The 15,345-nt window shown below is 41.8% G+C and overlaps 1 protein-coding gene across 4 annotated transcripts in view; it reads right to left on the bottom strand.

Moving 5' to 3' along the window:
- The window catches only part of elmod3 (ELMO/CED-12 domain containing 3), a 43,956-nt gene that overhangs the window by 13,382 nt on the left and 15,229 nt on the right, over nucleotides 1–15,345 (bottom strand). Inside the window, exons 4-11 of one of the 4 annotated variants that reach the window (XM_055662020.1) lie at nucleotides 13,189–13,257; nucleotides 11,182–11,259; nucleotides 10,979–11,048; nucleotides 10,613–10,678; nucleotides 7,512–7,535; nucleotides 7,286–7,374; nucleotides 3,238–3,361; nucleotides 1,391–1,513 (exon numbers count right to left, since the gene is read on the bottom strand). In XM_055662020.1, the coding sequence (XP_055517995.1) occupies nucleotides 1,391–1,513; nucleotides 3,238–3,361; nucleotides 7,286–7,374; nucleotides 7,512–7,535; nucleotides 10,613–10,678; nucleotides 10,979–11,048; nucleotides 11,182–11,259; nucleotides 13,189–13,257 (643 nt within the window). The remainder of the gene's footprint in view (nucleotides 1–1,390; nucleotides 1,514–3,237; nucleotides 3,362–7,285; nucleotides 7,375–7,511; nucleotides 7,536–10,612; nucleotides 10,679–10,978; nucleotides 11,049–11,181; nucleotides 11,260–13,188; nucleotides 13,258–15,345) is intronic. The other 3 variants (XM_055662022.1, XM_055662023.1, XM_055662024.1) reach the window with 3 other exon arrangements.

Genomic DNA, 15,345 nt, shown 5'->3' with positions numbered 1-15,345 from the left:
TCCAGAGAACCTGCCTCCTGAGGCAGAGAATTCCACACTCACCGCTCTGTGAGTAAAAGTGTCTCCTCGTCTCCGTTCTAAATGGCTCACTCCTTATTCTTAAACTGTGACCCCTGGATCTGGACTCCCCCAACATTGGGAACACGTTTCCTGCCTCTAGCGTGTCCAAGCCCTTAACAATCTTATATGTTTCAATGAGATCTCCTCTCATCCTTCTAAACTCCAGAGTGTACAAGCCCAGCTGCTCCATTCTATAATAACAAAATAACAAATAAAAATAACAACAAAAACTCAGAAAAAAAACAATAACAGTGCAATAATCATAATAATCTATTGTGGTTCATTGCTTATGAGGTTGTTGTGATTAATAGCCTGATGGCTGTAGGGAGGAAGTTGTTCCTGAACCTGTACGTTACAGTTCTCAGGCTCCTGTACCTTCTTCCCAAGGGCAGTGGTGAGATGAGTGTGTGGCCAGGATGGTGTGGGTCTTTGATGATGTTCGCTGCCTTTTTGAGGCAGCGACTACAATAGATCCCTTCGATGGTGGGGAGGTCAGAGCCGGTGATTGCCTGGGCAGTGTTTACAACATTTTGCAGTCTTTTCCGCTCCTGGACGCGCAAGTTGCCGAACCAGGCCATGATGTAATCAGTCAGTATTCCCAGGGTAGGGAAGAAACAGAGAGGGAAGTAGAGAGAAACAGAAACAGAAACAAAGGACATTGGCTTCAGGTGCGAGGGGAAAGATTTGATAAGAACCCGATGGACAGGTTTTTCACTCAAGGTGGGTATATGGGAAAAAATTGCCAGAGAAGGTCGTTGAGGCAGGTACTACAACAGTATTTAATAGACACTTGGATGGATACAAGTATAGGAAAGGTTTATAGGAATATGCACCAAACCCAGGCAAATGGGACTAGCTTGGACGAGTGAAGCCAAAGGGCCTATTTCTACGCTGTGTGAAGCTCCCCACCATTTGGGTCATACTTTGGGAATACATCCCTTAATAAACACCAGCCAGTCGCACTGGTAATGCTGTAACTTATAGTCATACAGCATGGACGCAGGCCCTTCGGCCCATTTGCCTATGCCGACCAAGATGCTCTGTCTATACTGGTCCCATATGCCCGCGTTGGTCCATATTCTTCTGAACCTTTCCGATCCGTGCACCTGTCCAAATGTCTTTTAAATGATTTTATAGTTCCTTGCCTCAACTAACTTCTCTGGCAGCTCGTTCCATACACCTACCACCATCTGTGTGCAGCAGTTGCCCCTCAGGTTCCTATTAAATATTTCCCCTCTCACCTTAAACCAATGTCCTTTGGTTCTTGATTCCCCTATTCTACCTTGCATTTTCCTTATGGAAACTATTAAAGCGGTTTGTTTCTTGTTACCTTGAAATCCTAGTTGTTCCCAGTGTGTGCCATATCTTGCAGAGTCAAATTTTGCCCCCGTCAGTTTTTTGTAAATTGTCTGCAAAACTCGAATGTGAACTTTCTGACTGTTGTCCAGGGAACCTGCATCGTAAAATATATACAGTTTAACAATATTAATAATGATAAAAAATACATCATGTGGAATGTTTAGTCCTCCATTTGAAACTACACCTAGCGAATCCACATGTTTTACACCTATGGACAAGTTTGAGCTACTCAATCATCCAATAGAAACATAGAAATTAGGTGCAGGAGTAGGCCATTCGGCCCTTCGAGCCTGCACCGCCATTCAATATGATCATGGCTGATCATCCAACTCAGTATCCCGTACCTGCCTTTTCTCCATACCCCCTGATCCCCTTAGCCACAAGGGCCACATCTAACTCCCTCTTAAATATAGCCAATGAACTGGCCTCAACTACCCTCTGTGGCAGAGAGTTCCAGAGATTCACCACTCTCTGTGTGAAAAAAAGTTCTTCTCATCTCGGTTTTAAAGGATTTCCCCTTTATCCTTAAGCTGTGACCCCTTGTCCTGGACTTCCCTAACATCGGGAACAATCTTCCTGCATCTAGCCTGTCCAACCCTTAAGAATTTAAGAATTTTGTAAGTTTTCTATAAGATCCCCTCTCAATCTTCTAAATTCTAGAGAGTATAAACCAAGTCTATCCAGTCTTTCTTCATAAGACAGTCCTGACATCCCAGGAATCAGTCTGGTGAACCGTCTCTGCACCCCCTCTATGGCAATAATGTCCTTCCTCAGATTTGGAGACCAAAACTGTACGCAATACTCCAGGTGTGGTCTCACCAAGACCCTGTACAACTGCAGTAGAACCTCTCTGCTCCTATACTCAAATCCTTTTGCAATGAAAGCTAACATACCATTCGCTTTCTTTACTGCCTGCTGCACCTGCATGCCTACCTTCAATGAAAAACCATGACACCCAGGTCTCGCTGCATCTCCCCCTTTCCCAATCGGCCACCATTTAGATAATAGTCTGCTTTCCTGTTTTTTTGCCACCAAAATGGATAACCTCACATTTATCCACATTATACTGCATCTGCCAAACATTTGCCCACTCACCCAGCCTATCCAAGTCACCCTGCAGTCTCCTAGCATCCTCCTCACAGCTAACACTGCCCCCCAGCTTAGTGTCATCCGCAAACTTGGAGATATTGCCTTCAATTCCCTCATCCAGATCATTAATATATATTGTAAATAGCTGGGGTCCCAGTACTGAGCCTTGGGGTACCCCACTAGTCACTGCCTGCCATTGTGAAAAGGACCCGTTTACTCCTACTCTTTGCTTCCTGTTTGCCAGCCAGTTCTCTATCCACATCAATACTGAACCCCCAATGCCTTGTGCTTTAAGTTTGTATACTAATCTCTTATGTGGGACCTTGTCGAAAGCCTTCTGGAAGTCCAGATACACCACATCCACTGGTTCTCCCCTATCCACGCTACTAGTTACATCCTCGAAAAATTCTATAAGATTCGTCAGACATGATTTACCTTTCGGCCACCATTTACCTTTCGGCCACCATTATACCCTGAATAATGATAGACAACTTTGTTAACCCACGACTCAATATACATTAATTTCTGCTAATCCAGTACTGGGTACTCACAAGCTAATTCGTTAAGGAGCCTTAAGATTTTTAGGTATTTGGGAATGTTAAGCTAGGGTTCTGCTTAAAAGTGTAAAACACTCAGTATCATGTATATATCTAGTTGCTAAAATATTCAATGTATGAGAGGAAAGGTTCATCTTCTTTCTTATTCAATTATACCGCTTGCTATACTCACACTGGGCAATGGCAAATACCAGATCCCGTTCTTCCTGTAACTCCTTGTGCAACCGTGGAGGACCAAAAAGAAAATGGGTGATGGCAGAAAACCCGGTCCTACGTACAATTGGCTGGATGTTCTTCTGCAAGTACAAAGAAAAAATGGCCAGGGTTGTCCACGAGAACTTAAAAGATCCCACCACATGTCAAATACTCCACTTTTTACACCAAGCCCTCTAAATCTCTGTAACACGCGACCAACTTACCCTGAATTTGATGATAAGTCAAGACTTGAGTAACTGCCTTTAGACTAAATGCATGTGTGTCATTACCCTAATCAATTTGTCTTTCATGCATTTGAGCATTCTTCCCTAACGGAGAAGGAACACCTTCAGGACAATCAGGAGGCAGCTCAAACGACGGCGAAGCATCATTGCGTGACGAGCTCAATGCGTTCTACGATAGGGAGAACACTGATGTGCCTCCCTGAGCCCGCATTCGCCCTGACGGTATTATAGTCAGTCTCAGAGGCCGACGTGAGAAGGTCTCTGCTCATCCCTCTGCAATTAGATCCTCGACTTCCTCATCCACAGACCAGTCTGTTCGAATTGGTGGAAACACTTAATCCTCAGTACCAGTTAGCACGGGAGCACCTCAAGGCTGCGTGCTCAGCCCCCTGCTTTACTCACTCTACACCCATGACTGCGCAGCCGGACATAGTGCGAACTCCATCATCAAGTTCGCCGATGACACCACTGTTGTTGGATGAATCACAGGTGGGGATGAGTCAGAGCATAGAAGTGAGATTGACCAACTGACCAAATGGTGCCAGCATAACAACCTGGCTCTCAGGTCTGAAGAAGGGTTTCGGCCCGAAACGTTGCCTATTTCCTTCGCTCCATAGATGCTGCTGCACCCGCTGAGTTTCTCCAGTACGTTTGTCAACCTGGCTCTCAACATCTGTTCAGACCAAGGAACTGATTACAGACTTTGATAGGGGAAGGATGAGGACCCACAATCCTGTTTATATCAACAGTGGTCACAACTTTGTGTAGTATTTTCCGCTCCTGGACGTTCAAGTTGCCGAACGGGGTGGGAGATTGCACCCTTCACATGGTGGAAAGGGCCAACAACTTCAAATTCCTGGGCGTGCATATTTCAGAAGATTTTTCCTGGACCCAGTTCGACGATTGCATTCGTCGAAACAGGGTGTACCATATGAAGGGTGCAATCTCCCACCCCGTTCGGCAACTTGAACGTCCAGGAACGGAAAAGACTACAGAAAGTTGTGCCCACTGCCCAGTCCATCACCGGCTTTGACCTCCCCACTATCGAATGGATCTATCGTAGTCGCTGCCTCAAAAAGGCAGCCAAAATCATCAAAGACCCACACCATCCTGGCCACACACTCATTTCACCATTGCCATCAGGAAGAAGGTACAGGAGCCTGAAAACTGTAACATCCAGGTTCAGGAACAGCTTCTTCCATACAGCCATCAGGCTATTAAACACAACAATGAATAATCTCTGAACTGCAAAATACTATATTATTGCACTATATTTGTTATTTATTGAACTTTCTTTCCCTTTTCCCCCATTATGTACTATGTTTACATATTCATATATTCTGATGCTGCAGCAAGTAAGAATTTCATTGTCCCATCCAGGACATGTGACAATAAAACACTCTTGACTCTTGTCTTGTAATTCTGACGTCAGTCCATGCCGTATTTAATCATCATTGCCTGAATTTACCCTGATCAGCTGCAGTTAGTTCCGAATCAAATTTCATTCAATTCTTTGACAAACAGTTAAAAAAAATCAGAAACATTTCCACTAATGAAAATCAGTATTAAACACAGTGGCTGTTATTTCCCAAGCATTAATTAAATATCAGAGGATGTCTCAATATGTTTTTTTACATGGAACAGCACAAGATTGTGTCCTTTGGGGAAATCTGCCTCAACACCTACCTCTGACAGTGTGTTCCAGACACTCACCACCCTCTGTGTATAAAAAAACTTGTTTCCTACATCTCCTTTAAACTTTATCTTTCTCACCTTAAAGCTATGCCCTCTAGAATGCAATATATTGATCCTGGGAAAAATCAGACGTCACTTTGTGTGAATTCAGTGCAAAGTCTGCTCGAAACAACATCTTAGTCATATTTATAAAAATAACAAGAGGCAGTAAATTTGCCTGATAATGTCTGTGCTAATGCTGCTTGCTTTTATAATCCCTATTTCTCAGCATTCCACATTTTTCCTCAAATGAACTGCATCTGTAGTTTCCTCTGCAGATCCTGATAGAGCCCCTGCTACATTCTCTGCATCTCTCCCACAGCACTAATACACTAATTTCTTTATGAAATTGCAATTCCTCAATTTGGAATGGGCAGCAAACTTCAATATCATATGTCAGTGGCCATCATCCATAAACCCAAAGGGCTACTTCCATCCTGTGATCAATGCTCACATTTTAGGACAAAAACAAAGTGTTGGAGGAACTTGGTCAGACAGCATCTGTGGAGGGAATTAACCTACATTATTTCAGGTCAGAACCCTTCTCAAAACATCATCTGTCTATTTATCTTCACAGATACTGCCCGACCTGCTAGGTTCCTCAAGCAATTTGTTTTTTGCTGAAAATTCCAGCATCTGGAGTTTCTTTTGTCTCAACCTTTCAATCGAGCATCACATTTGCTATCTATAATCTTTTGGCACAATTAAACACTGCCCATAGATTTTGAGCAAATCATGATGCAAGTCTGTACATTTTACTCCCGGGTCTCCTCCAGTATCTGGTTTCACTATGAACATCTGATGATTTTTCTACTTTTATTCTCGTTAAAAAATAACTCCTTAACTTATCATACACTTTCAATATATCGTTTAGTTTAACAGCCAGCCAGTTCATATTGTTAATAAATCCTTACAGCAGACTTCTTATGATGCCTCTTCAAGATGTCTGCAGTTTATTTGAATTCTATCCAAATTTACTAACATCAAAATTCATCTCGCGTTCCTTGGCAACTTGCTCATTGTCTTGTGAACATTACCAAAGAGTCCCAACGCAAAACGTTGGCTATCCATGTGCTCCAGAGATGATGCCTGACCCACTAAGTTACTCCAGTACTTTGTGTTTTTTTTTATTAACAAATAACAGGATCATCTGAACTCAACAATTCAGAGCAGTAGTGACAGAATGCTGCACTGTCAGAGTATTGCTTTGTTAATGAGATATTAAACTGAAGCCCTCTTTTCCCTTTAAACAATGGGACACAAAGTGCTGGAGTAACTAAGCAGGTCCCACAACATCTCTGGAGGACATGGATAGGTGACTTTTTGGGTAATCGCCAATCCATGGTCTCCAGCGATGCTGCCTGACCCACTGAGTTATACCAGCACTCGGTTTCTTTTTTGCAGAAAACTTTCCAGTAACTATCTTTAAATGATTGGTCATGAAGCAGAATTATGTCTTAAAAGGTGTATATAAATACAACTTTTTTTACACGTCACTTAGTTCCAACTGTTGTAACACCAGAGAACTGCAAGCAGCAATAATCTCACAACAGAATCTTGCATAATTTCATGGATTTCGTTGTTTAGTTTTGGAGATACAGCATGGAAACAGGCCCTTCGGCCCACCGAGTCAATGCCGAACATCGATGACATGTTCATACTAGTTCTATGTTATTCCACTTGCGCTTCCATTGCCTACACACGAGGGGCAACTTTACACAGGCCAATTTACCGAGTGACTTGCATGTTTTTGGGATGTGGGAGGAAACCCACAACAAAAACGCACAAACTCCACAAAGACAACACCTTAAATTGAGATTAAACCCGGGTCTCTGGCGCTATGAGGCAGCAGCCCTATCAGTGCACAACAGATAAGACATATAATAGCCACATCATTTACATTATAGAATCCACCACAGGCATATTATAACGAAAGAAACACAGCATAAAAGGCGGCATACAGAAGTAATTTTTTCAAATAAACAAAACATTAAATGAAAGAATGATGACAGTGCACGCAGTTTCCTTCTGTCTCTTTGTGCATACCCTGTACTCGTAGAGATCCGCTGTTTGAAAATGCTGAAGAGCCTCGTTAAAGGAGATGAGCAGAGTGCATCCTGTGGCGTCAGTCGGATCTACAACGGACACAGAAGAACTAATGTACTGATGTCTCATATAAAACAAAACTAAAACTCTACTTTTAGTTACTCTTAATATTGAATCTCACTAATCTATTGAAATACAGCATGCATCTTCGCAAGTAAAATCTTACCTTCCCGTTCCTCCAATGGTAATTCTGAAATCAAAATAAAAGTCACTCAGCCAGTAGAGGTATACTGCAATGGCCCAAACATTCCTGAGCTGACTGCACTATTTCGTTTAGTTTAGAGATACAGCATGGAAACAGGCCCTACGGCTCGCATGGTCCATGCCAATCATCATTCACATTAGTTCTTTGCTATTCCACTTTCCCATCCACTCGCTACAGATTCGAGGCAATTTTTCAGAACCCAATTAACCTAAAAAACCTGCATGTCTTTGGGATGTGGGAGGAAACCGGAGCACGTGGAGAAAACCACTACGGTCAATTTGAGAACGTGCAAACTCCACACAGACAGCTCCTGAGGTCAGGATCAAACTCTGGTCTCTGGTGCAATGAGGCAGCAGCTCTACCGGCTGTGACGTTGTAAATTTGGCCTAATTGTACTTCTTAATGTCTCTAGAGGCAAAATGGTAAATTGGTCCAATATTTCAGATAAGTACACAGATTCTGTTTCTTTGTAATCATATGAAATTATCTAATCTGTGAATTAAGTAGCTGAACACAAATATAGTCCAAAGTCAATGTTTTTGTTGAATTAAAAATAAATTAAAACATATGAAACCGCAGATGCTGGAATCTTAAGCAAAACAGAGCTGGAGTCAGTCTGAAGAAGGGTCTCAACCCAAAACATCACCCATTCCTTCTATCCAGAGATGCTGCCTGTCCCGCTGAGTTACTCCAGCATTTTGTATCTATCTTCGGTTTAAACCAGCATCTGCAGTTCCTTCCTACACAGTATTTGAAGCGTAGGTCAAGGTTGTTTTGAGATTCACATTGCCATGTTTCCTGTCCCCTGCTCCGTCCTGTCGAAGTCTCCGAGCACTGTTGCGGGGGGGCGGGATTCCATGGAGATGTGACTGCCACGCCGCACGGCCTCCTGGGAAATGTAGTCCACCCCTCAACCGGCTTCCTGCTGGGACGTGGGCAGAAAGAACTACAACCCTTCGGCTCAACTTGACCAAGCTGACCAAATGCCCCATCTACACTAGTCCTAGTTGTCCGTGTTTGGCCCATATCCCTCTTAACCTTTCCTGTTCATGTACCTTTCAAATGTAGTTTTACTGCCTGCCTCAATTGCCTGCTCTAGCAGTTTGTTCCATATAACCAACTGTGTGAAAAAAGTTGCCCCTCAAGTTCTTATTAAATCTTCCCTTCTCACCTTAAACCTATGGCTTGGGGTTCGTGATTCCCTTACTCTGGGTAAAAGTCTTTGCATTCACCTTATCTATTCCCCTCATGATTTTACACACCTCTATGAGATCACCCCTCATCCTCCTGCATTACAAATTTTTTTTTTTTTTTTTTTTTTTAAAAAGGTTCTCGCCTACCGAACCTCCTCCTTTTGCTCAGGCCCTCGAGTCCTGACAACACTCTTGTAAATCTCCGAGCAGATTTCACAAATGGAGACACGAGATACTACAAATGCTGGAACTTTGAGCATAACACAAAAACACTCTCTGAACATTATATTTCTATTTCAAGAACAAATGAAATATTCACTCTATAGACACTTATTTGACTCGGCAGGAATGAAATGCATATCCAAATACAAAATATGATGTTGTGTTTCATTGAAAGAAATTTTGGGTAATTCTTAGAAGTGGAATCAGCCCTCTGTGAAGAAGAAACAACTTCAATGCCCAACAACCACCACCATACGAGTGTGGTAGCTGGGCACAGCTAAACAGTAAATCAAACAAAAGGTTCTGTTAATTAGTAAAGTTCCAGTGAATAAAAGAGGTGGTCGCTGCCAAGAACTTCCTGTGCACTGAAGAATAATTCATAGACTGACCCTACCCGTCTGCTTGACTTTTCCCACAGCAAACCCCACAATACAAAACGCTTCTCATTTACAATAAGAGTGGAAATGACCAGGAGGTATGACTGAATCACTTGTTTCTGCTTAAGTGTGACAAGGATCTTGACTGAATCTGAACAGTTGAATCCACCCAGTTCATGCAAGTTTACGAGGTCAACGTTCCTTTTCTTTTCTTTCTTTTTGTGTCAGAATTTATGGAGAGACTTGTTAATTCTCTGTCACATCTGATTTTTTGTGACTTCGGAGCTCACAACTATGAACTGCTTTTGTAATTATTTAAAGCTATTTAATTTAAATATTGCAAGCTCTGGGATCAAAACAGGAGAGGGTTATTTTTCCATTTAAACATTGAATGTAAGAGTCACTAAGTTATGTTGCAGCTTTACAAAAATGTGGTTAGGCTGTGTTTGGAGTAATGTGTGCAGTTCTGGTCACCCCTTTACAGGAACGATGTGGAGGCTTTGGAGACGGTATCGAAGAGGTTTACTAGAATGTTGTCTGATTTAGAGGGTACTACCTTACAAGGAGAGGTTGAACAAATTTAGATTGTATTCTTTGGAACACAGTAGGTTGAGGGGAGACCTAACAGAAGTATATAAAATTAAGAGAGGCAGTCACAACATTTTTCCTAGGTTGGAAATGTCAGACTAAAGGGTATAGCTTTAAGGTCTAATGTTTTAAGTCAAAGACTAAAGGGCATAGCTTTAAGGTCTGAGGGAGAATGTTTAAAGGAGACATGTGGAGCAAGTTTTTTTTTTTTTTTAAACACAGAGAGTCAAGAGTGGTGGTTGCCTGGAGCACGCTGCCACTGGTTGTGGTGGAAACAGACACAATAGTACTATTTAAGAGGCTTTTAAAAGGTGCATGATATGCAGGGCATGAAGGGATATAGATCACCTGCGGGCAGAGTAGATTGGTTTAACTTGCACAGCCACAAAGCCTATTCCTGTGTTGCACTGCTGGTACACACATTTAAAGTTAAGAGACACATTCTATCAATTGAAGACTGCAGTGATGTGGACTGACATGTAATGTGGCCAGCTACCATTCTGACTGAAAACAGGAGCAGTCTGAAGAAATGTTTGAGAAGGAACTGCAGATGCTGGAAAAATCGAAATTAGACAGAAAATGCTGGAGAAACTCAGCGGGTGAGGCAGCATCTATGGAGAGAAGGAATAGGCAATGTTTCGGGTCGAGACCATTCTTCAGTCTGAAGAAGGTGGTGTCTCACCTCTTTGTGCTGTTTCCAAAGCTTCCCATTCTGCCTCTGCCTGCAACATCTTCAGAGTCACCTCTGCTGGACATAAAACAACAAGAGTCACAGTTAGAAGGTTTCCACAGCTCAAGGTTTGCAAGCTCTTTCTTTCATTGTCCCCTAATTTGTCAAATTCAGCAACATAACCTTCTCACTCAATTCACTACCTGCACTGCCACTAGCTTGCTTCCATTCCAGCATGGACAAAACATCTTTCCCTGGCTCATGCTGGAAGAATGGAACTTACTTTGGCAGTTATGGGGCGTGCAGTTTGGGTGATAAAGTTAAATCTTCAGGAAACCTGCTCATCTCCTGCATCAGACTTCAGGAAAAAGTACTCACCATCATGTGTCCGCTCACCCCCTCCAGCTGTAAGAGATTGTAGAAGCCCATTGTGTTTCAAAGTAGAAATCTGGAAAGAAATCAACAATAATTATAAACCGAAACATTTCAAACACCTCCAATGGCTGTAACAGAAATGTGACAGGTATCCTATGACTCAGTTTCAGTCTAGAAGTTAATTCTGCAAAATTCTTACTACTCACTGGTATAGATTTCAGCATTGTTTTCCCATTGCATGCATCGTCAGTCACCTGCGGGCGCAGACACAAACCCAACAAACCCTGAAAGACAGCACAAGACATATGTAGACACATGGAACTGCGGACACTGGTTTACAAAAAAACATAACAAAATGATGAGGTAACTCAGCGGGTCAGGCAGCATCTCTGGACCTATCCATATTAGCCTATCCATGTTCTCCAGGGATGCTGCCTGACCCACTGAGTTATTCCAGCACTTTATGTCTTTTTTTTTAAAACAAGGATATCATGCACTTGCAGATGCTCTCAACCTATCCCATATTTAACTGTGAATGAAAGAAATACTGCTGTAATCTCATACTATGAGAGTTAAATATTAACTGCTTTCCTTTTGCAGAAAGCAACGAGAAAGGAGTCCACTTCATTAGGATCAGACTTTATGTCGCCCAATTAGTTGGAGCTGCAGGCTAACAATTCCCTGGGTCCTGATGAATTGAAATGTTTAGATCTTAAGGGTAGTGGAGACAGATATGCATCAAGTTCAAGGTGCACAACTCCCACCCTCCATCTGCAGGCTTCTCAAAGCTAACAGGCGTCTTGTTGAGCCGATAGACAGCCCAGGTACAGATTACCTAACTTTTTTTTAAATTTAGAAATGTATTTATTGAAATGAGAACTCTTTAAATTTGAGACCATATAGTGGCATGCTTAGCAGTGTGATAAATCTGTCAGTAACTTTAGAAACATTGAAAACATTGTGGCATCTTAAATAAAAATGACAGCGCAGAAGTAGGCCATTCAGCCCAAACTCTTCTGTTATCGTGTTCACACTCCATGTCAATACACTCTCCTTTACTTAGCCCAATCGGTTGAAACATTCCCTTCAAAGGTATTGTCCGACCTGCTGAGTTCTTCCAGCACTTTGTGGTTTGCTCAAGATTCCAGCATCTGAAGCTCCTCGAGTCTCCATCAAATAATCAAGCGTGGAAACAGGCCCTTCGGCCTACCTAGTCAATGCTAGCCATCGATCACCCATTCACATTAGTTCCATTTTATCCCACTTTTACATCCGTTCCCAATAAATATGGGGTAATTTCTACTGAGCCATTAACCTACAAACCCAAACAGGTTTGGGATGTGGGAGGAATCCATAACACCCGGAGGAAACCCACGTAGTCGTAGGGAGAACGTGCAAACTCCACAAAGACTGCACTCAAGGTCAGGATTGAGCCTGGGTCTCTGGTGCTGTGAGGCAGCAGCTCTGCCAGCTGAACACTGTACTTATTTAGATTCTCTATATGCATATCAACCTATGTCTGCATCAGGTTTCACATTTCCGCAACTGATCTGTTTGTAGTCAATGCCTACTATGTTCTGTTGTGCTGAAGCAAAGCAAGAATGTCATTGTCCTATCAGGGACACATGACAATAAACTTTCTTGAATCTCGGTGAAGGAAACTTTTCCATATTTTTTGTTAGATTGATGTCAAATTTAGACTCCTCCTCATGGAGCTAACCTGGATAAATCAATCAAACACGCTCATGATTTTATGAAAATTCTTTCAGGTCACACTCTTCCCTTTTCTTGAGAAAAGAATCCCAAGTCCGTTAAGCTTTTCCCGCTATTATGCATGTAGATCTGTTCTGCACATTTCCCAGTTACTAAATATCATCCAAGTTTGTAAACTTAGACCTTCGTAACTGCAATAGGTACATATAACCACAGGGTCAATAGAGGTCAATAACCATAATATTCTATTGTAGGAACAAAGAACTGCAGATGCTGGTTTAAAACACAAAGTGCTGGAGTAACTAAGCCAGTCAGGTAGCACCTCCTAGAATGTGGATATGTGATTTTTCAATCGAGACCCTTCCTCCGATATTAGCAATATTCTATTGCACTTGTGTTTCTTACTTTCTACTGATGCCCACTTCTAGTCTCAGGTGAATTAGGGACAATGCTCCCCATAACTCACAGCAATATCACAAAGGACAACAGCATAAACGTACATTTTTGTAACTGTGCTGTTCTTGAAGAGAGCCCGGAGCACAATTCCCCATACCAGGAAAGTTCAACACCTGCAGAATACAAAAAGAGTTATTTGCACTTATATAAATAGGCACGACTAATATCTACTCTTGCTAACTTTATTTAATTAAATCTCATTTATATTGCACAACGCAGTAGGGTGCATGGTCTCATGCTGAATTCATATGCTCATGCTCTGTATAAACAGCCCCAACATGTACAGAAACCTGTGTGACTCAATACTAAGACGGAAATAGCTCTCATTTCAAATCCTGATCTCACAGTGCAGCAGTGCTAGATAAATTATGGATGACGTGGGAGAAGAGAAAAGTGGTAGCCACTTCAAGATATGTAACAAGATATGTAACAATTAAATGCTGCTGGAAGATCATCAAGAAAGACGTTCTTTGGTCAGCCTGAAATGTGTTGGTGTTCGAGCATAGTGAGATGTTAGTCAGGGCCATTCCAGACTGCAGGAATAGGTGCTGAAGCTTGGTGAAAGCAAAGGCTCTGTGGGGTAGGATCACAGTCTAGGGTCCTTCTGCTGGACATTTCACCGGTAGGGACAGCCCTCCAACAAGGGAGGGATATCACCTAAAAAGGGCGTTTTGTATAAATACAGGTGAGAACACTACAGAATATGAGACTATTGAATGTACAGACTCTGAGAATGTATGAAGAGTTTTTGTACAGTTTTTGGTTTGTAACTTTTAAATTCTGAATAAAGTTTATTTTTCAATTAAAAAAGGTATTTAACAGTATGTGAAATGTTTACAGTGTGAAACACTGTTAAGAGAAAGATGTATTGAAGCAGAATGAGACTTGGCAGGAGAATATGAGATTACATAAATGAGGGTAACAACCCAGGAAATCTGTGGTGCAATGAAAGAATGATAAACTTTAACTGTGCAGGATACAATGAGAATACAGCAGCAGTACAGGATATTGCACCAAAAACAGAAAATGCTGTTAAAACTCAGGTCAGACAGCATTGAAAGAAACAGTTCAAGTCTGACCCCCTTCATCAGATCTGAGAATGAAAAAACAAGTTAGTGCAGGGTAGCGGTGAAGCTGGGGAGGGCAAGAGATGGAGCAAAAGATATTACCACCAGGTAAGATACTGTAGCATCACATAGACAATGACAGCATGGGATATATAAATCATGTGGAAAGTAGTGACACAAAATGATTTTGTATATGGAGATTACAAAAAGTGATGAACATTGCCTGGTTCATCACGGCTACTGACCTCCCCACCATCAAAGGGATCTACAGGAGGTGCTGCCTCAAAATGGCAGCCAGCATCATCAAGGACCAACACCACCCTGGCCATGCTCTCATTTCACTCCTATCTTTGGAAAGAAGGTATAGGAGTCTGAAAACCAAAGGTCTTGGACACTATACCAGACTAACCTATGAAATATGGACTGCCTTTGGTTGCACTAAGGATTTTGGACTTTTTGCATGAGTATCAAGTTATTATTTTTTTGTTTATTATATATTATCTATGAGTATTATATTTACAAGCCTTTTAGGCTCCGCAAGAAATAATTTTATAGTTCCGCTGTCAGTATACATCTCAATTAAATCTCCATTCTTGAACTTGCTGAAAGATTAGTGGTAATCAGGAGATCACAAAGTTCCATGTTAGTCATTGAAATTGGGATATTTTGCCTAGAATTGAAGAGGCAGTCAAAGCTTTTATTTTGAATCCATCTAAACTTTGGCACCTCTGACAATGCAGGGACTTAATACCCCAACCTTCTGACGAAATGATATGTTTGCTAATTACTATGGCAGTTTGCCACATTACAGCATCTGATACCATAACAGTGTACAATACACAAATAATGCGGACGCATTAATATACCATTTTCAAAAGACATTTGGACAAATATATGGATAGGAGAGGTTTGATATGGGCAAAATGCAGGCAAATGGGACCAGCCCAGAATGCCAACTTGATCAGCATGGAACAAGTTGGGCCGAAGGGCCTGGTTCCATGCTGTATAGTTCTATGATTCTAAGACTAGTATACAGGTCAAATCATTAAATATGCCGATGCTTTCCTTTAATATGTCCACACTTTGAGATACGTTAAGTGCCGGGATACACGCAGAACGCAGATTTTGCTGTCA

The sequence above is a fragment of the Leucoraja erinacea genome, chromosome 35 (genome assembly GCF_028641065.1).
Source record: "Leucoraja erinacea ecotype New England chromosome 35, Leri_hhj_1, whole genome shotgun sequence".
Lineage (NCBI taxonomy): Eukaryota > Metazoa > Chordata > Chondrichthyes > Rajiformes > Rajidae > Leucoraja > Leucoraja erinaceus.
This window is presented reverse-complemented; position numbering and strand designations above follow the sequence as displayed.